The sequence below is a fragment of the Trachemys scripta genome, chromosome 23 (genome assembly GCF_013100865.1).
Source record: "Trachemys scripta elegans isolate TJP31775 chromosome 23, CAS_Tse_1.0, whole genome shotgun sequence".
NCBI classification, from domain to species: Eukaryota; Metazoa; Chordata; order Testudines; family Emydidae; genus Trachemys; species Trachemys scripta.
The window spans coordinates 276,727-298,046 of NC_048320.1; the positions used below are offsets into that span (position 1 = coordinate 276,727).

Genomic DNA, 21,320 nt, shown 5'->3' on the forward strand with positions numbered 1-21,320 from the left:
ACCTTTACATCTGCTATTGTGTGGCCAGGGAGGTTGAAGTGTTCTCCTACAGGTTTTTGTATATTGCCATTCCTGATATCTGACTTGTGTCCATTTATCCTCTTGCGTAGTGACTGTCCAGTTTGGCCAATGTACATAGCAGAGGGGCATTGCTGGCATATGATGGCATATATAACATTAGTGGACGTGCAGGTGAATGAGCCGGTGATGTTGTAGCTGATCTGGTTAGGTCCAGTGATGGTGTTGCTGGTGTAGATATGTGGGCAGAGTTGGCATCGAGGTTTGTTGCATGGGTTGGTTCCTGAGTTAGAGTTGTTATGGTGCGGTGCATGGTTGCTGGTGAGAATATGCTTAAGGTTGGCAGGTTGTCTGTGGGCGAGGACTGGCCTGCTTCCCAAGGTCTGTGAAAGTGAGGGATCATTGTCCAGGATGGGTTGTAGATCACTGATGATGCGTTGGAGAGGTTTAAGCTGAGGACTGTAGGTGATGGCCAGTGGAGTTCTGTTGGTTTCTCTTCTGGGCCTGTCTTGTAGCAGGAGGCTTCTGGGTACACGTCTGGCTCTGTTGATTTGTTTCTTTATTTCCTTGTGTGGGTATCGTAGTTTTGAGAATGCTGTACAGACACTCAGGGTATGTCTACACTGCCATTAAAACCCCCCAGCTGGCCCATGACTCACAGGGCTCAGGCGAAGGGGCTGTTTAATTGCAGTGTAGGTGTCTGGGCTCGGGCTGGAGCCAGGCTACAGGACCCTGCGAGGTGGGGGGGTGCCAGACCTTGGGCTCCATTAAACAGCCCCGCAGCCTGAGCCGTGTGAGACCAAGTCAGCGGCCACGGGCCAGCCGCTAGTGTCTAACTGCAGTGTAGACATGCCCGCAGTGACAGTCCTTCCCACAAAAAGCTCAAAGGCTAAATAGGCAAATGGTGGGAGGCGACTCTCCATTTTACAGATGGGGAAACTGAAGCTCAGAGAGCTGAAGTAATTTGCTCAAGTTTACATGGAGAATTTGGGGCAGAACTGGGAACTGAACCTAGATTGTTTGAATTCTTGCACAGCCTCCCCTAACCGGCCCTCCGTACAATGTCGGAAACCCAATGTGGCCCTCAGACCAAACAGTTTGCCCGCCCCTGCACTGGTGCAAACCCTTAGTATAGACAGAATTTACACTAGTGCACTCTGACCCTGGTGCACGATGTCCCAGTTTGAAAGGTGGGGTGTGGGGGGACAGTGATTTCACTGAGGCCTGGGGCTGGCTGAACAGTGCAGCTGGTAACGGGGGGGCAGCAGTGAGTGCTGGAGGTATGAGCCAGGAGCATAGGACTGAACACTGACTTCTCTTGACCCAGGACAACACCCCCCACATCCCCCCCACGCCCCAGCTGTGTGCAGGGACGGCAGCTGAGCTTCCCTGCCAAGACAGCCTGTGCATCCGTGGGCAAACCACCTCTTTCTGCAGCCTAATACAATGGGGTCTGGGGGCCTTTCCAAGCTGCGGGTGACAGGGCTCTGGAGTTATCGGGGTCTGTTCCTGGCTCGGTCACTGACCTGCTTGTTGGCCTTGGGGAAGTCATAGCCCCTCTCTGTTTTCCTCCTACCCACTGTCTACTTGGATTGTTATCTCTTTGGGGTAAGGACTGTCCCTCTCTGTCTGCAGTGCCCAGCACAATGGGATGCTGATCTCAGTCAGGTTCTCTGCCAGGCGCAGCACAATGGGGCCCTGATCTCCACCATGGTCTAAGGCATAGTTTAAAGACTCCCATCTAGTCTGACCTCCTGCACGTCGCAGGCCCGAGAACCTCACTCGTCCACTCCTGTAATAGTCCCCTAACCTCTGGCTGAGTTAATGAAGTCCTCGAATCATTATTTAAAGACTTCAAGTTACAAAAAAATCCACCATTTACACTAGTTTAAACCTGCACATGACCCATGCCCCACGCCCCATGCTGCAGAGGAAGGCAAACCCTCCCCCCCCCCCCCCCCCTTGCCCTCCCCATCTGAGGCTGGGCAAGAATCCTTCCCATCCCCAAATAGGGCAGCCATTAGACCCTGAGCATGTGGGTGAGACCCAGCAGCTAGACACCCGGGAAAGAATTCTCTGTAGTAACTCAGAGCCCTCCCCAGCTAGTGTCCCATCACCAGCCTTTGGAGACATTTGCTGCTAGCAGATGCAGATCGGCTACATGCCATTTTAGGAAGTCCCATCATACCATCCCCCTCCATGAAGGTATCAAGCTCAGTTTTGAAGCCAGTTAGGTTTTTTGCCCCCACTGCTTCCCTTAGAAGGCTGTTCCAAAACTTCACTTTGATGGTTAGAAACCTTTGCCTAATTTCAAGCCAAAACTTGTTGATGGCCAATATCCATTTGTTTTAGTGCCAACATTAGTGCTTAACCTAAATAATTCCTCTCCTTCCCTGGTATTTATCCTTCTGATATATTTATAGAGAGCGATCAGATCTCTCCTCAGCATTCTTTTGGTTAGGCTAAACAAGCCAAGCTCTTTGAGTCTCCTCTCATAAGGCAAATTTCCATTCCTCGGATCATCCTAGTAGCCCTTCTCTGCACCTGTTCCACTTTGAATTCATCCTTCTTAAACATGGGAGACCAGAATGGCCCACAGTATTTCAGATGAGCTCTCATCAGTGCTTTGTATAACATTACTAACCCTTCCCTACTAATACCTTGCCTGATGCATCCTAGGACTGCATTAACCTATTTCACGGCCGCATTGCACTGAGGGTCTGGGGCTCTGATAGTTCGGGATGTTGCTTTTTGGACAGTCAGTTCTTTCCCTTTATTGTTTTACCCCCACCTGTGCCCGATGTCACTCTCTTCTTAACTTGCTTTGGGTATTTCAATTCCAGTTTTTAAATGAGATCTAATAATTGCAATATGCTGTAATTACCTGGTTACCTATGCTTTATCCACCCCACCAGAAAATGCTAATGTCAGAGCCAAAAGCGATTTTAGGGCGAAAGGGCTCGCCGGCTGTTTGCTCTCTAGGGAACATGTCACCAGCCAGGGCTTGCAGTCTTTCAGGAGTGGTGCGGTGGATTGTATTTAGTAATCTCAAAGTAAAAGGTTAAGACTGCTGGTTCACAATAGCCAATGAAATCTTGCAAACAATTATACAAATAGATTCTGATTATATTTAAACAACATAGTGTTAATACTGATTCAAAACTAAAATTAAAATGGTGAGATAAATGCATGAGAAATGAACTGACACCTAATTTCAATTTCTTAATGCCTGAAATTTTGACATTTTCTCACGCCATCTTTTTTTAAAAGTGATGCACAACACACAGTCAAGTTAATTCATGAAAGCACATCAATTATTGACTGCTTTGTGTTGCATAAACATCTGATTAAGCACCTAATTAAAACTGTACCACTGTAAATGGAAATGCATCAACACAGTTTAGCTCCTCAGATTAGCAGATTATATTTTAGCAGTTCGCACAAATCCGAATTGCTACTAAAAATATAATGCACTTTTATCTCAGTAAGGTGCTAGAGCAGATTTCAAACTTAAGTTTAATATTTTAAAATTTTCTATAATTGTGAATTAGGTGTTTGCAAATGTGAATGAAAAGTTTCTAAATTAAATACATGGCAGGATGGTAAACCGGGGGAAATTACACAGAAGTGCCTCTACCCAGTCCTGTTCACTTCTTGTCCCAACACCCCCCCCCCCCCAGTTCTGGCCTCTTGTTCAACTCAGCTCCCAGTCCCACATCAGCTGTGCCCTCTCCCAACCTAACCCATTTCTACTGCAGTTCTTCATCCCCCTCGTCCGTGCAGGGTATCAGAGTTACTGACTCAGAGGTGGGAGAGAGGAGAGGCTGAGAGGGAGTTTGCTCCCCACACTCGGTAGGGCCATGTTCAACCCTGGTAACCTCCATGTTACCTCATCCTCCACCCTCCCCCATGGGTCTCTGCTCATGTGTCAGTGTCACCTTCTGATCACAATGCCACTGGCCTCAGCAGAGCTCCCAGACAGGAGCTACATCACAATGGGGGTTACGGTACTGAGAGTAAAATACATCACAGGGAAGGTGTAATTATCCTCAAAGAAAGTACTACAGTCCAGGAAGTGAAAGAATTAAAGTATTTAGTTACTTAAAAGTACGCTTGAAAGGATTGGATTTTTATTAATAAATTGCAGTAAATGTTGATTTCACTGTACACACACAGATGACAAAATATTTATATTGGTAAAATATAGAAATGCTTCTGGAGAAAGTCCAGTTTGATTTAAGGATATTTACACTGTATATTTTGAATGTGACATTGACAATTTGTGTTTGAACAGTTATAAAAATTTGGCTTTGGGAATCTCATTTACCGTAATTAAATAATTGTGGTCTGATGACCCCCATAACTTCCCACAGCTCTGAACATTGAAATTGTAAACATTGAAAAAAGGGCTTAAAATAAATATATCATCAATTGAAATTTAAAAAAAGAAATAGACAAAATGAATTGATGGAAGTTCACAGCTCAGGCACCCAAGCTTAATTCTCCCCTGTAGTGACACCAGGCAATCGCCATAGGGCTACAAATAAGGCATTTTAGTGTATAAAGTCCCAGATTAGATCATACCGATTTGTAAAGACACATGAGATCTCTCCCTCAGGGTATCACCTTCACTGGGTTGTTTCTTTTATTGGTAATTCTCAGAAGTCAATAGCTAAATAACATTCTATCCGTTATGAAGTGGCCATTTCAGATTTCTGGGGAGCGTCTATTATTTTGCACTAGGGGTCAGGTCCTTGGAGAGACAGAACCTTGGTTTCATTTTAACTTATCCATGCTCACAGCTTCTGGAATTTGGTTCAAAGTATTTACATGTTTCCCTAGCCTGTTCTTAAAAGTGCTGCTATAGCTGAGTCCCTTAGAGATTTATAGCTCATCGGAAGGATGATGGGGATTGGTGGGTGTTTGGGGATTTAATAATAAACACACAAATATCTTCGTTCTTAATGAATTTTCATCTTCTAATTCCCATAACCACTAATTATCCCTGGCTGCCCCAGCAGTCTGGGGGAGGGAATACTAGTAAACTCCAGTGTGGAACCTAACGCACAAGGATCTTTCTGTGGCTGGCTCAAAGTCACCCAGAGTGAAATTCACTTCACTGGATAAATCCCTAGTTGCTGGGCTCTGCAAAGGGATGAGGAGGTGAATTCCATCCCCCATTCCTGGGCATGGCCCCCCCCCCCCCCCCCCCCCCCCGCAATCCTCACCCTGATCTCAGACACTACCCGAACCTTCCCCTGCAGTGATGGACCCACTTGATGCTGCCAGAGCCATCTGCCATGGGACCTAGAGGGGGCAGAGGCCCAGCTCCAGAACTGCTACCCCTGCCCAGAGCTACCATGCTATGCGGGGGTTGCCCTGGCTTTCCAATCTGTAGATCGGTCCAGCTGTCTGGGGATGTCGCCCATGCACTCACCACACACAAACTTCCTCACAACTCACATCCCAGGATGGGGAAGGACCATCTGGGGCTGGCTGCAGTCTCCCCTTGCTGCTGTAAGAGGAATGGGGTGGTCCCTCATATAGAACACGGACATACCCAGACGCAGAAGGGAAATGTAGTTTCTTCCAGGGGCTTATAAATGTTTGGTTTAGAGTCCTGAGCTCTGTCTTCCTGTTTGTCTCCTCCTGCCACTTTCAGATCTCTTGGTAAGACAAGGTAAATGAGGTCATTTCTTTTAGAACCAATTAAAAATCCTTTTCTTTGATATCCTGGGACCAACATTACCACAACAACTCTCTTCCGTTTGTACCCCCTCCCCCTCTCAGCTCCCCCTCAGCTGAGACTGTCCCATGTGATGGGAAAATAAGGGATCAGTCCTGTAACTGGATTGGGTCGTGCCAGCACTGATGGGAGTGAAAGCCTGTGTGCATTAATGACAGCAGCAGCTCTAGGACCCAGAGACATAGGGAGAAGAGATGAGCAGGTTATGTTTGTGCAGGGTGTGAATTACTCGTGGGAATTTTGCGCCACTGCATATGCACAGAATTCACCTCCAGCACAGAATTCTTTTTTTTTTTGCTTGAAGAAGATGCATTCTGCCTGGGAAGTGCTGCAGTTCTGCCTTTCACCCACCAGAGGCCCCTGTAGCACCAGAACAGCCCACAGCCAGCTGGGTTCATCTAGCTGGGAAATTGTTGCCCTGAACTATACCCCAAATGGGAAGAGAATTAGTGGGTGCACCTTGGCAGAGTCCTGAGACACAGCTGCCTCTGGGGATGGGGACAGGGTGGTCATTCTCTGCTCGCAAGAGGATGTGGAATGGGCCCAGTCCCAGCCACTTCTGCCCCCCACCATACCCCAAACCTTTTCACCCCTCCAACTATCAGCTGCCGGTCTTCCCTCGCTGCTACCCCTTCCTGACTGGTAGAGAACCTCTAAGCTCTGGCCCCTTCTCTTTGCTTCTGAAAGTTGCCTTGCCCAGGGCTTTGCTGCCTGTGTGAATGGCAGGTAGGGATGGAGAGCCATCACTTTTCGTGTATTTACTGAATATTCATCTAGTCACTGACACCTTGATTAATGCAGAGTTAAGGTTGCCCAGCAGTATGTTGGGCCCTGCCAGAATATCAAGTTCAGCAAAAGTCAAACCTCCAAAAACTAGGAAATACAGAGCTAATGTACACACCAGTGCAACCTTAACTCTACCCCCTGGAGCTGTCAACAGCCACTGGGCATTCTCTGCCTGTACTCCAGCTGCACTCCCTGTGTTAGGTGTAGCTGCACTGAAAGGTAGAGGCATTAGTTAGAACAGTTTGGTGGAGGTGTGATTGTGATATGAGACGATCTGGGTCTGAGTCCCCCACGTGTGCGATGAAAGGAAAGAGATGCATGTGTACCTTAAGCTTCCAGTCTGTATCGTTTCTGCACTGAGCTGTGCGTATTGTCGGGAGGAAACAGGGGACTGTTTGCCATGGGAATGGTCAGCAGTGAGATGGGATCTGAGAGTAGTCTGTGTGCTTAACGATGGGTAAGTGAATGTAGAATGTTAGCTGGAACTTCTGCAAGTAAGGATGAAAGAGTTGTAAAAAGGGGTGAAGAGGTGTTCAGTTGACCAAGTGTGTGGCTGTTTCTGGGGAGCAGGCTCAGTGTCTGAGTGTAGAACAGGTGTCAGTAGCTCCTGTACAGCGCAGCTCACCTAAAACCAAATTCCATCTTACAAAGATAAAGTGCTTGATTCTGTGCCATGGTTGTCATTTTCCCTGGTACTTCAGTGATAGGCACTATCTCAAATGGCCGGGTGCACATAGGTGTGTTGTAGGAGTAAAGAAAGGGTCATTGCTCACATGGGTCAGAATTAGGATTACATTGGTGTGTACCTTATCTCTGCATCTCCTGATTATTACAAGTTTGAATACAGATAAAACCTCACCCCCAGAGATGTTCCAGTAAGCTTCCTTTTACAGACTAGTCTCCTTCTAGTCTGGTTCCAGCAATCACTCACCCCCCTGTAGTTACTGTCCTTTGTCCCAGTTTCTTTCAGGTATCCTTTGGGGTGGAGCTGCTATCTCTTGAGTCAGCTGAAGACAAAATGGAGGGGTCTCCCAGGGGTTTAAATAGACTCTCTTGTGGGTGGATACCCCTCCCTCCCCCTGTGTAGAATTCCAGCTGCAAGATGGAGTTTTGGAGTCAGATGGGCAAGTCACATGTCCATGCATGACTCAGAACTTACAGGTAGCAGCCATTGTTTACATGCTACCTTGAGCGTCCTCATGTAGACTTCTTATGTGGATTGGAGCCTTCCAAGATCCATTGTCCGTTAAGGGCTTCTTAATTGGGCACTTAACTCGCAAATTCCTTTCTAAATAGGCTACTTAGAAATCAAGCAAGTACATAGCCAATATTCATAACTTCAAATACAATAATGACCCATGCATACAAATAGGATGAATAGATTCAGTAGACCATAACCTTTGCAGAGATATGTTACATGGCATATGTAGCACAGAACATATTCCAGTTATGTCATATATACATTCATAAGCATATTTCCATAAAGCCTTATGGGGTGCACCGTCACAGCCTGTTCTATTCATTCCCTCTGGAGGGGGTGTGGGAGCCTGGCATTGGCCACTGAACTAGGTAGACCATTGGTCTGGGCTGTTCTTACGTTCACAGTCTCTATCAGGAGTATCTACTCATTTGGACTCACTGGGGAGCCACAGAAAGAAACAAGGTGCTGAGGCAAGAAGACCCAGTCTCAGAGCTCCTGGGGTCATGCTTGCCAAAAGCTAAAACTAGGCCCAGCCCATGAAAGGGGNCAGAGCTCCTGGGGTCATGCTTGCCAAAAGCTAAAACTAGGCCCAGCCCATGAAAGGGGACACTCCCAGGAGAGACTGTATAAAGGCTGGAACATCAAACAACTTTGTAAACCTGAGACAGCTGCCTTGGGGACAATGACAGGGAGAATCCCCCAAACTGACTCCTTTGATTCTGCTCTTCTCTGGCCTTTGGTTCATAGAATCATAGAACTGGAAGGGATCTCGAGAGGTCATCCAGTCCAGTCCCCTGCACGCAAGGCAGGACTAAGTATTATCTAGACCATGCCTGACAGGTGTTTGTCCAGCCTGCTCTTAAAAATCCCCAATGATGGAGATTTCACAACCTCCCTAGGCAATTTATTCCAGTGCTTATCCACTCTGACAGTTAGGAAGTTTTTCCTAAGGTCCAACCTAAACCACCCATGCTGCAATTTAAGCCCCTTGCTTCTTGTCCTAGTCTCAGAGGTCAAGAAGAACAATTTTTCTCCCTCCTCCTTGTAACAACCTTTTATGTACTTGAAAACTGTGATCATGTCCCCTCTGTCTTCTCTTCTCCAGACTAAACAAACCCAATTTTTTCAATCTTCCCTCATAGGTCATGTTTTCTAGAACTTTAATCATTTTGTTGCTCTTCTCTGGACTTTCACCAATTTGTCCACATCTTTCCTGAAATGTGGAGCGGAAGAATTACTTCTTGTGTCTTGCTTACAATACTCCTGCTAATACATCCCAGAATGATGTTTGCTTTTTTTGCAACAGTGTTACACTGGTGACTCGTATTGAGTTTGTGATCCACTATGACCCCCAGATCCCTTTCCGCAGTACTGCTTCCTAGGCAGTCATTTCCCATTCTGTATGTGTGCAACTGATTGTTCCTTCCAAAGTGGAGCACTTTGCATTTGTCCTTATTGAATTTCATCCTATTTACTTCAGACCATTTCTCCAGTTTGTCCAGATCATTTTGAATATTAATCCTATCCTCCAAAGCACTTGCAAACCCTCCCAGCTTGGTATCGTCCACAAGCTTGATAAGTGTAACAGAGAGACTCTGTTACTGGGAGGGTTTCACCATGTCTCGGAGGGTTACATCCTGGTGGGAGAGGGATAGGGCTGTACTGGAATAAGGTCACTCTGTGCTTCACAGTGTGGCAGAACCTAGAATGTCCATTAGCAGGGAAAAATCTGGGGGGAATCGGCTTGTGGAATTGACAAAAGCCCTGTCTGAATTCTCTCACATTGCCCTTCTCACCCTGGCAGGCTACAAAATAACATCCACGTTTCACTCCAGATCATCCCGTCCTCCCAGCGGGGAGGAAATGGCTGCAATGGAGCTGGCTCTGGTAAGGGATTACCAGGGAGCTGGTGGTGGGTTCCGCTTGGAGGGAGAGGAGCAGTAAATGCATAGGAGGGTGGGAGCTGCTAGAGGTGGTGGGAGGCAGGAAATATCTAGGGTGGAGAAAGGGAGGGTCAGGATGTGAGAAACCTGCTGAGACTTGTGTAATCTAGGGTGTGATGGGTTGTCACCCCCGGGGTGCAGTCGGGGGGGGCTTCTGAGAACCGCTGTGCCCTCTAACCCTCAAGCTGGGCTGGCCCTTCTCACACTGCTTTGCTGGAGATTCAGCCAGCCTCTCCAGGCCCTGTTATCTCCCAACATGACAGCAGGTGTCGCCACACACCCAACTAAGCTACCTGAGTGCTTACCTAAGCCACTCAAGGACAGATAGAAGACAACAGCCAATTTCCCAGCTCCTCAACCTTGCACACCTACTGTAGTATAAATCCAGAATTATACCATCTTATACTGCATAGGGATCTGTATAATGTAAGCTCATTAATATAGTTTGTCTTTCCCTCAATATGGGAAAGAGATGCACAACAAGCTTGTGCTAACCAAGCTGAGATTTTCCCCGGACACTTCACTCAAAATACACAGGTTAAGATAAAGCATAAAACAAGCTTATTAACTACAGAAAGATAGATTTTAAGTGATAGCAAACAAATCAAAGCAGATTACTTAGCAAATAACCAAAAATTCAAACTAAGCCTAACATAGTAGATGGATAGAATTTGAATTAGCAATTTCTCACCCTGACTGATGATACAAGCAGTCCACGAAGTTTCCATACACAAGCTAGAAATCCCTTTACCTGGGACCAGCACTTCCCCCAGTTCAGTCTTTGTTCCTCAGGTGTTTCCAGTTCTCTTGTGTGGGGAATGAGGCCAAGATATGATGTCACACCCCACCTTATGTAGCTTTTTCATATGGCAGGAACCCTTTGTTCCAAACTTAATTCCCAGTCCAGTTTGTGGAAAAATACAGGTACCAAAATGGAGTTCAGTGTCATGTGGTCTGGTCACATGACCTAACATGCCTTGCTGAGTCATAGCAGCCATTACTCATAGGCTGGCTGAAACCTTCACAGGAAGGCCAAACTCGTCCACAGTCCATTGTCTTTGTTGATGAGCCATCAGCACTGTCTGGCTTCTTCCCTGTTTGTACCTGAAAGGCTCGTTGTGGGTGTTACCCAGAGTAAGCACGTTAGAAATACAGATACATAGTCAATATCCATAACTTCCGATACAAACATGATCCATGCACACAAACAGGATAATCATATTCAACAAATCATAACTTTTCCAATGACACCGCACATGACGCATCTTGCACAAAATGCATCATAATTATGTCCTAATCATATTGTAATCATACCACTATATTGAATATGGGGTGTAGTGTCAGACAGGGCCTAATTTCAAGGCACAGGAGTTGGGAATGGAACTTCCCCTCTTTGTGGAACAGGAAATAACCCTCCAGCCAGGGCTGGGAAAACTTCCCAGACTCTCAGTGCTGGGGCCTGAATCCACTCACACTTCATTAGTTACCACCACCCTCAATCTTTGTGCCAACTGCAAACTTTATCAGTGATGATTTTATCTTCTCTTCTAGATCATTGATAAGAATGTTAAATAGCACAGGGCCAAGAACCAATCCTTGCGGGAACCCGCTAGAAATAAATCCACTCGACCACGGTTCCCCATTTACAATCACAGTTTTTAATCTATTTAATGTATGCTGTGTTTATTTTGTATCATTCTAGTTTTTTAGTCAAAATATTGTGCTGAACCAAGTCATATGCCTTACAGAAGTCTAGGTATATTACATCAATACCATTAGCTGCAACCAAACTTTTGATCTCATCCAATAAGGATATCCAGTTTGATAGGATCTATTTTCTCTAAACCTTTGTTCATGGGTATTAATTATATTATCCTCCTTTAATTCTTTATTAATAAATCCAGTATCGGCTGCTCCATTATCTTGCCCAGTATCGATGTCCCCGACTGACACTCTTGTAATTAGCTGGGTCATCTCTTTTATATTTTTTAAATATTGGCACAGCATTAGATTTATTCCAAGCTTCTGGAATTTCCCCAGTGTTCCAAGTCCTAATTAAAATCAACATTAACAGTCCACCACCTCCTCTACCAGGTCTTTTAAAACTTGTGGAGACAAGTTATCTGGACCTGCTGCTTTAAACATGTCTAACTTTAATAGTTGCTGTTTAATGTCCTCGTGAGTTATTGTTGGAATGGAAAGAGTGTCGTGGTCAACATCTTATGATACGAGTACATCATCCTGTTTTTCTCCAAATCTAGGAGAGGAATATTTATTGAATGCTTTTACCTCTTCTGCATTGTTTTTGATAATTCTTCCATTTCCATCTAGTAATTTACTACTACCATGTTTATGATTAATTTTGTACTTAATTTACGTTTAAAAACTTCCTTCTTATTTTCATTGATTGATCATTGATTTCTGATAGCTTCCCTTACCAATTTTCTACAATTCTGACCTCCTAACTTATATTCTTTACTATTGACTTCCCCTTTCTTCCATATAGTTTATGTGGAGAGTGTTGGGATTCCTACCAGGGAGCCACCAGCAGGGTCCAGAGACAGCCCCATCTCCTATATCAGGCTCTGGCTAGTAGGTATGTGATAACGTGAAAACCCTGCCTCAGTCCGTCAGCTGGGAGACACAAAGGTTCTCTTTTTCTACCCTCTGATGCCTCCTTGCTGCTCTAAGCAAGGTGGGGTGGGACTCGGTTAACATATGCCTCCTGGAGCTTCCATTTACCTGGTACTGCTGTTCCGTGAATAGTGGATCGATCTCACAGCGTCTATCCTGGCTGTAGTGTAGACCTGCCCTTAATAGCCCATTTATTTATGTTCACCTCCTTGACCCTCCATGCATGTTCCAAGCTAATAAGCAATTTTCTGATAATGACATTTTATCTCGAGCGAGTATAAAATTGCCCACAAGACATGATTCTAGGTCCTAGATCATAAAATCAGGTCGGGGTCAACAGGAGTGAGAGTTTGGAGAGAGTCTTGGCCCCACTCTCCCCATCTGCAGCAGCCACAAGCTGTCTTCCCTCCAGGCTCCTTGGATCTTTGAGCCTGTCCCTCCTGACGTTGCATGGCCCAGTTCTTGTTTCTTACCTTCTCCTTTTCCGGAAGAATTAGAGGCTGTTGTTCCTGAATTTTAGTGTTTAATTCCCCAGCCTTCTCCACACACTGGGGGAGTTTAATTCTCCCTCCCATTGCACCTGAGTCACTAGATTTCCTAATTCCCCAGAATATGCTTTTGCGATATCACAGTTCTGGGACAGCTAAGCCTCTGACCTTCCTCCATGGTCTGTTCAAGGAATGGCCTCTCAGGTGTCAGGCCTCTAGCCAGCCCCTCTCTATGGGTAGGGACCCACATGCCTCTCCTTTTTGGCCACGTTTGAGGATTGCAGCTTGTCCTCCACTGTGTTCACTGGATTAACATCCAGTTGCTGTGCTTTGCTTTCTCTCCAAGGGTTGTGAGCAGTGTGTGTGTGTGATAGAGGTGGGAATTTTGGTGATACTTGTATGATGCCAATACACACCTCAGTTTCCCTCTGTGATTGGTATTGCTATGATTAGAAAGAGCAGGAGACACGAGGTGTTTTGTCACGTAGCTGTCCTGGGGTGATATGAATGGGTCATTAAGGACTGGCTGGGACCAACCTACATCAATGGAATACCCGACAGAGACAAGGGAATAATTGTCACCTGTCCATGGGAGGATCTCCGCTTGGCTGAGTGAAGCATACATGGGCTCGTTATGTTTCTGGGAGCAGGAAGAACTGGGCTCGCAGACGCAGGGAGCTCTACCGGAGCGAAGACAAATGAACAGGTACAGTGAATGGAAACCACTCTCTTTTCTACAGCAGCATGGCTCCAGGGCATTGGCCAGTATGGACTATATTGTCTTCTTTGCTTCTCTGTGCTAAGCTAAGGACTTTCCAATGCTGTGTTTTGGTTGACTAATAAACCCTGCTATGTTTTAAATGTCTGCCCAGTGTCAAAGCACAAACTTGCTCTGTGCGTTGACTGAAGAACAGTCTCTGAACAGGAGTGTAGTTCAGCTGGACCTGCTGGCAGAGCTCACAGGTTGAAATAGGAGTGTTGAAACCAGAGGCTCAGTCTCAGGTGCTGAAGCTACATGGCCTATCCTTGTGGAAGAGTGGGACCCCTTGGGGGTCTAGTGCACTCAAGGGGCACCTCCCAAGGACTGTTTAAAAGCCAGGGCATTGCACAGATCCTATGGATCCATGACAGTGTCAGTGGGCCTTATGGGGAAATGATATAAAGCAAGAAAAGCATTAGAATGCATATTTACCATCAGTCCTCCTGGGAATCCCCGATCATTTCCAAAGTGTCTTAAACCCTTCTTTAAAAGCTTACCTCTTGGTTATCAGGTCATGTCAGTTTGTAGCCCCAAAAGACCCCCCTCAGTCAGCTCAAATTCAACTATTTCCCCCCAAAAAGTCTGTCGTCTTCAGTCTCCTGAAAGAGGTAAAATCAGTCACTGCCCCTTTCTGTATGGGGCAAAGCTTCAAAAGATGGAGTTCTGTATAACCAGCCTTGAGATCCAGCCTTAGTGATACCAGATTGCACAGGAACCCATCCCTCAGCCCTCCCCAGTATCATCTGGCCCATCTTAGCATAATGGTCTGTGAAGTGTTCATGCTTTCAAGGGCTGGCTCAGAGATACAGATAACAGTCATAAGTAGGGCCAGTGTTTGCTGTCAACGAAAACAGAGTAATTGACAAACATGAGCAATATATAATCCTTTACAGCCTGAAAGTGCATTGCGGGGGAGGGAACAGGAGCCAGCTGTGTGGGGGAGATGGGGCCCAGACACTGGGCAGTGAGAGCCTAGATCTGGCTGTGTGCTGGGGAGATGGGACATGAACCAGCTGTGTGCAGGGGAGATGAGCAGGGGAGAGGTGCTGTTGATGCAGTCGAGAGCAGGTGCAAGCACGGTCCGCTCTGCAGTATGATGAGGGAGTCTGGCGTCCCACTGCCAAGTGCCCTGCCTCCCAAGGGGAAGCTCCACAGTGTTTTTTCTGAGCCCAGACTTGCATGAGGAGGGAAGAAATCGGCAGCAAGTCTCAAAAGCAGCCAGCCCCCAGCCTTTGCCCTGTGCCCTGGGGAGGAGTCAGATGTCTCCAGGCAGAAAGCTAGGGTTTGGGACCCTGCATCCCCACAGCTATTCTGGATATGAAGGGTGTCATAACTATAAAGGGAAGGGTAGTAGCTGTCCTGTGTACAGTACTATAAATCCCTCCTGGCCAGAGACTCCAAAATCCTTTTCCCTGTAAAGGGTTAAGAAGCTCAGGTAACCTGGCTGGCATCTGACCTAAAGGACCAATAAGGGGACAAGATACTTTCAAATCTTGGGGGGGGAAGGCTTTTGTTTGTGTTCTTTGTTTGGGAGTGTGTTCGTTCTCTGGGAATGAGAGGGACCAGACATCAATCCAGGTTCTCCACATCTTTCTAAACAAGCCTCTCCTATTTCAAACTTGTAAGTAAATAGCCAGGCAAGGCGTGTTAGTTTTCCTTTGTTTTTCTCAACTTGTAAATGTACCTTTTACTAGAGTGTTTATCTTTGTTTGCTGTACTTTGAACCTGAGACTAGAGGGGAGTCCTCTGAGCTCTTTAAGTTTGATTACCCTGTAAGGTTAATTTCCATACTGATTTTACAGAGATGATTTTTTACCTTTTTCTTTAATTAAAAACCTTCTTTTTAAGAACCTGATTGATTTTTCCTTGTTTTAGATCCAAAGGGGGTTGGAACTGATTCACCAGGAGTTGGTGGGAGGAAGGAGGGGAATGGTTAATTTCTCCTTGTTTTAAGATCCAAGGGGTTTTGGATTTGTTTTCACCAGGGATTTGGTGAGGGTTTTTCAAGGCTTCCCAGGGAGGGAATCCATTGATGGTGGCAGCCGAACCAGAGCTAAGCTGGTAGTTAAGCTTAGAAGTTTTTCACGCAGGCCCCTACATTTGTACCCTAAAGTTCAAAGTGGGGATCTCAGTCCTGACAAAGGGTGATTCCTGAAATTACGAGTAATTTCAGGGAAAAATACGGTAATAGCAATTTCTGGAAAACACTGGCCCTAGTCATAACGTTAAATACAATAGTCTCAAGATATAGACCTGTGTTCATCAGATCTGTCCCTCTGCCTTCACATAGTTCACTCTGCTGGTGGGTTCTACCTCTTCCCCCATTCTGTGTCTGTCTTGTCTGTTTAGACTGTAAATTCTTCAGGGCATGGGCCATCTACTATTCCGGGTTTGTATTGTGCCTAGCACAACGGAGACCCACTGTTAGTTGGCTCTTAGGCACTAAGGTAATGAATATGATTTATAATAAGAACTCTCCTGCCATTTAGAGCCAAGGAAGCCGAACTTGGGATGTTACTGCTTAAAAATGAGCTGGGGTTAAAACTATGGACTATTCCTTGTGACAAGTATCCCACAAATTCCATGGACCTTCCTTGTTTTCTTTGCCTTCCCAGGGTTTCCAATGTCCAAACCTGATGTGATCTCACAGCTGGAATGAGGGGAACAGCCGTGGGTCTCAGACCTCTATGGCTCTGAAAAAAGTGCTCCCGAGAGCTGACTGCACAGGTGAGGAATTGGATAAACCATCTCAAAAACTGTCCATGAATACAGGAAACATTTGGGATGCCCTACAAAGACTCTCCAAGTTGTAAGCTCTCCAAGTTCAGGATTGTTCCCTGCAGATGTGGAATCATTAGACAGATGTCATTCATGGCTTCCTACCTATCCTGACTGACAGTTGGCAGCAGCTCCCTCCCCAATCGCACTTTCCCCTGAGAGTTCTGGTGAGTTGCACACCCAGAACTGATCCCTTCCTCTCTGTCCTCTGGGGAAGGGTTTGGGGAAAATCAGCTCCTGATAGGTTTGATCTCTCCCGCACATACTTTGGTTTGTTCATCCCTTTTTCCATTCCTCTCTCTGAGATTTCCTTTCTCTCTGGTGCAGGGAGTGACCTATGTCTGGATTCTCTCTGTCTCCCATCAGGTGACGGGATGGTGAGTGAGAACGAGGAGACACCCCAGCAGGAAGATGCTGAGCAAATAGAACCACATGAAATATTATCAGGAAGATCCAAAGGGAATGATTCCGGGAGTTGTGCACTCCCAGAAAAAGCCTGTGAGACTCAGCACAGGCCAGAGGAAAACTTCAGTAGCCACTCAGACCTTATTACACGCGAGAGCATCAACTTGGAAGATACATGCTACATATGCCATGAGTGTGGGAAAAGCTTCAATGGGAGCTCTGACCTTCTCGCACATCAGAGAATCCACAGAGGAGAGAAACCCTACACGTGCTCTGAGTGTGGGAAAAGCTTCAATCGGAGCTCACACCTTACCAGACATAGGAGCATCCACACAGGAGAGACGCCCTTCACATGCGCTGAGTGCGGGAAAAGCTTCAATCGGAGCTCAAGCTTTATTAGACATCAGAGAATCCACACAGGAGAAAAACCCTACACGTGCTCTGAGTGTGGGACATGCTTCAGTTATAACTCAGTCCTCATCTCACATCGGAGAATCCACACAGGAGAGACACCCTACATGTGTTCTGTGTGTGGGAAAAGCTTCAATCAGAGCTCAAGCCTTATTAGACATCAGAAAATCCATACGGGATGGACACCCTACACATGCTCTGAGTGCGGGAAATGCTTCAGTTATAGATCAGCCCTTAGCACACATCAGAGAATTCACACAGGTGACAAACCCTACGGATGCTCTGAGTGTGGGAAACGCTTCATGGATAGTTCAGCCCTCATCACACATCAGAGAATCCACACAGGAGAGAGACCCTATATGTGCTCTGAGTGTGGGAAAAGCTTCAATCAGAGATCACACCTTATTAGACATCAGACAATCCACATAGGAGAGACGCCCTACACATGCGCTGAGTGTGGGAAAAATTTTAAGCAGGGCTCTGCCCTGATCACACATCAGAGAACCCACACAGGGGAGGTGCCCTACAAATGCTCTGAGTGTGGGAAACGCTTCAGTTATAGCTCAGCCCTCATCTCACATCAGAGAATCCACAGTAGAGAGACGTCCTACACGTGCTCTGAGTGTGGGAAAAGCTTCAATCAGAGTTCAAGCCTTATTAGACATCAGACAATCCACGCATGAGAGAACTGTAATAAATGCCTTGATTCCGGCTGGCAAAAGATTTTGTTTTTTTAAAAAATCACAATTGCGAATTCCCACATAGCGATCTTTGCACCATCTGCACCGTGGTCTCTCAGCTCCCCTAGATGAGTTGCCTGCTTCTGCCTTTTGCAGCTCCCCGTTCTTTGGGGTCAGTCCTGTGATTTTTTTTCTATCAACTCTTCCTTTTGAGTCATGGGACTGTGTGTCCCTTCAGCCAGGAATGTTCATCAGCTCCAGGTGGGGGAGAGAGGTTTGATCCCAACAAGCTACACTGAGGCAAAAACTACCTGGGCCTGACATCGACTAGGACTGCACATGGTGTTGGCTGCTCAAGTTAGTGATCTTGGTGTAAAAAGACAATTATAGTTGTAGTGCAGATGTAGCCCAGGTGCGGTGATTGGCATTAGCTTTCCCCATGACCTGACCTAAACTCCATCACTTTTCCTAGTTTAAACAAACCCTGAGCATCACGGTTATACTGTCCTCCCATTTCAAAGCAATTGTTAGTCATCAACAAATTGTTTCGTTCCTAGTTGCTCTGATGTTGCTTCAGGTTGTGCTGGAGAGCAGATATTTTTACTACCGCTTTTCTCACTTAAAATATATTGAACTATAACAAAGAGCAGGAACAGGGCAGGGATAGGAAAAAATGTCATTTCACCCTCTGTAACAACAGAAGAAGAAGAAGGGGTAAGTCAGAGGGATTCCCTTATTCCCCATCACCATCCCAATCCCCCTGTTGTTCAGTTGGTTAGGTCAATATTTTTTCTAAAGGGCTGGGAAGAGGATTCCCTAGTAAATGACTTGGAACTAGGCAAAATACCCATGCATTGGGTTCCCAAAGCAGTTGTGGCCCAGGCCCTGCAGGAGGTCACTCCTGAAGTGATCTCCTCCCTAATCAGGTGTGTGTTGCCTGTTATTTGGGAAATGCAATCCCTATCTAGGTAGCGATGGGGAAAATGGAAGTGACGTTTCTGTTCAGTCACCCCTGGAGATGCTGCAAATATGTAGGAAATGAAATCCGTGTTGAATGTGATATAGCTGCAGAAAGATACCTATTTCCAATAGATACCTGACATTTGGTGTTTTACAGGGATTCTAAGCCACTCCTGAATTTAGTCCCTAATTTGAATCTGTGCCACCAGATAAAGGAAATAAAAGGGTATATTTGGGGGAGTTATTCTTCACTTTCACTACTGATGTACTGTGTGGTTGGTGAAGAATTCTATGACGGAGAAGTGTAAAATTACTCCAAGAAAGGGCAAAGATTGGACAAGAACTCAGGTAGAAACTGCAGGTACGAGTAGTTGATTTTCACCCTAGAGATGGAAGCTATGGTGACCTGTGGCCCAGGTAAACTATTTTTAAAACGCTGCTCCCTAGTTAAATGGTATTGATCATGGTCCTAAAGGATGCCATGATTAAATTGGGAACAACTGTTTTTTACCATTTGGATCCAAACTTTCATGAAGCACAGAGAGAAACAGCTGATTCCTTCAGAGCCATTCCATGAATATGGGTCCCAATCTGGCTGACTTGCTGGACAAGAAGCACTTCCATGCTGGGCAAATGATGGTAGCCAATGAGGGAATGTATCAGATTCCAAGTTCAGACTGCAGGATACATGAATGTTGAGTCCAGAGTCTGGTTTGGTCTCTTAGCTTTGCTATTAAGTCATGCATTTATATCACTTCTCCACCTGCTGCTACTTTGAAAGATTAGAAAGTGTGAAAATAGAGCACAGGTGCTTTTTCTCATAATGCAACTTTCCCACGACGTGTGAGACCCCCTTCCATCCACACGTATGGGAGAAGAGCCAGGGAGAAATGAACTCACAGAAATGGAAGGCTCCTAGGTTATTATAGAATGTGACTTCACACAAAGCTCACTGGATGGAAATGGGAATTAAGAGAAAACTGCCCTATAGGTTTATATTTTGTAATCTTTGAATAAGTTATTACCAGCAACGATTAAATTAAACATGAAGTTAATTAGTATAAAATAAGAGGCTGATTATGTGATAACTTTCAGTGTTACAATATAGTTCTAGTTCTCTCCCTGCCCCCTCCTACTATATTGGAAATGGTGGCTAATCCTGAAAAGTAAAACCTCACTCCAAAGGAATTTGAGTGGGGGAACATGTGAGAGAAATAGCACATATGAAAATAGAGACCCAGTGTAGACTATAATTATTTCTATTTCAAATGGAATTTATTTTGATAACGTTTAAAATAAATTTTCTGTTAAGAGGAAAATTGCTTGAAACCAGATGTGTAACCTTTTACTGAGTTAGAGGGGAACAGCCACAGAGTTCCCCAATCCGCTTGTTTGCTAAACAAAGACACATCGGGCAGGAGAGGTCAGCATTTAAAATGGTGATGGATGCATGATGATTAATTTTTGCAACCAGTTATTTTTATGGGTGCTGAGGCCCCTTTTCCTTTGGAGGAGGCCAGCTGTTAGAGCCCAGCTATTTAACCCTCAGGCCTGGCCATGGGAACCTCCCCATAACTGGCCTTATGTTTCTTTCACGTTTGATACCTTTGGGGTTCGCATGTCCACACTACATGTGGTTTACGGCAGCAAATACTTTGAAAAAACTGCTGGTTTAAGCAATGCTATTCCAAACTGACGTTGGCCCAAACTCTGCCTCACTTCATCTAGAGTGGGACATGTCTGTATCGAAGGGTCAGTTCACACCTGATTTGCCCAGAGACCTCATGGGAGGTGTGGTGAGGTGGGGTAAGCTGGAATCTACAACAATGAAGTAAAAGGTAAGGGTGGAAGTCCTTCAGCTTTCAGATCAACAAGCCTGTTCTGTTCATTCCCTCTGGAGCATCTGGCACTGGTCACTCTCAGCAGCACACTGGGCTAGATGGCCCATTGGTTTGACCTACTATGACCAGTCTTGCGTTCTTATGTAAGTCGTCTAAGAGAGACTGACTGCCAGGATCCCAGGACTGATCCCCTCTGGGGAGTGAAGCACAACGGCGACAGGCTATGCAGCCTTCACCAGTCTCCCTGTACCTGAAAAGCCTGCAACCGGAAGTGCTGGGCCACCTATGCCATTACCTGATTCCTCAACTGCAGCTGCAGTTCCTACTCCAGGTGAGTCCAAAGCTGAAGAGCTGCAGAGATCCAACCCCTTGTAATCTTTGACATTTATTTTCCTTTTTCTATTTTTGTCTATTGTTTTCTTATGGACATGGAGCCTTCCAGCCTTTCTATTCGATTGGGGTGTGACAGTGTGGTTCAGTGGGGGTGAGTGTGTGAACACCTCTGAAATCTACACAGGGAAGATGCTAAGAATAGTTCCCTAAATCTTAATAGCCTTAAAACTCTGCCCTATGAAATGACCGCAGGCAGCTCCTTTCCCTATGGAAGCGTTCAAAAGAATTGAGCTGTCACAGATGTTCATTGTTCAGCGAGAGCTGTTTGAACTTCTT

General features: G+C 45.8%; 1 protein-coding gene across 5 annotated transcripts; it reads left to right on the top strand.

Moving 5' to 3' along the window:
* The first annotated feature begins 9,224 nt into the window (after positions 1-9,224).
* LOC117869181 (zinc finger protein 501-like) lies at positions 9,225-19,924 on the top strand. Of its 5 annotated transcripts, none has more exons than XM_034755777.1 (5): positions 9,225-9,638; positions 12,201-12,290; positions 13,378-13,522; positions 16,192-16,303; positions 16,721-19,924. In XM_034755777.1, exons 4-5 carry the CDS (start codon positions 16,264-16,266, stop codon positions 17,851-17,853), a joined length of 1,173 nt encoding a protein of 390 aa, XP_034611668.1. In that variant the 5' UTR covers positions 9,225-9,638; positions 12,201-12,290; positions 13,378-13,522; positions 16,192-16,263; the 3' UTR covers positions 17,854-19,924. The 5 variants fall into 5 exon arrangements, with proteins under 5 accessions (XP_034611668.1, XP_034611669.1, XP_034611664.1 ...); XM_034755773.1 differs by having other exon boundaries at positions 9,227-9,638; positions 16,682-19,924; XM_034755778.1 differs by lacking the exon at positions 13,378-13,522.
* Positions 19,925-21,320: the final 1,396 nt, after the last annotated feature.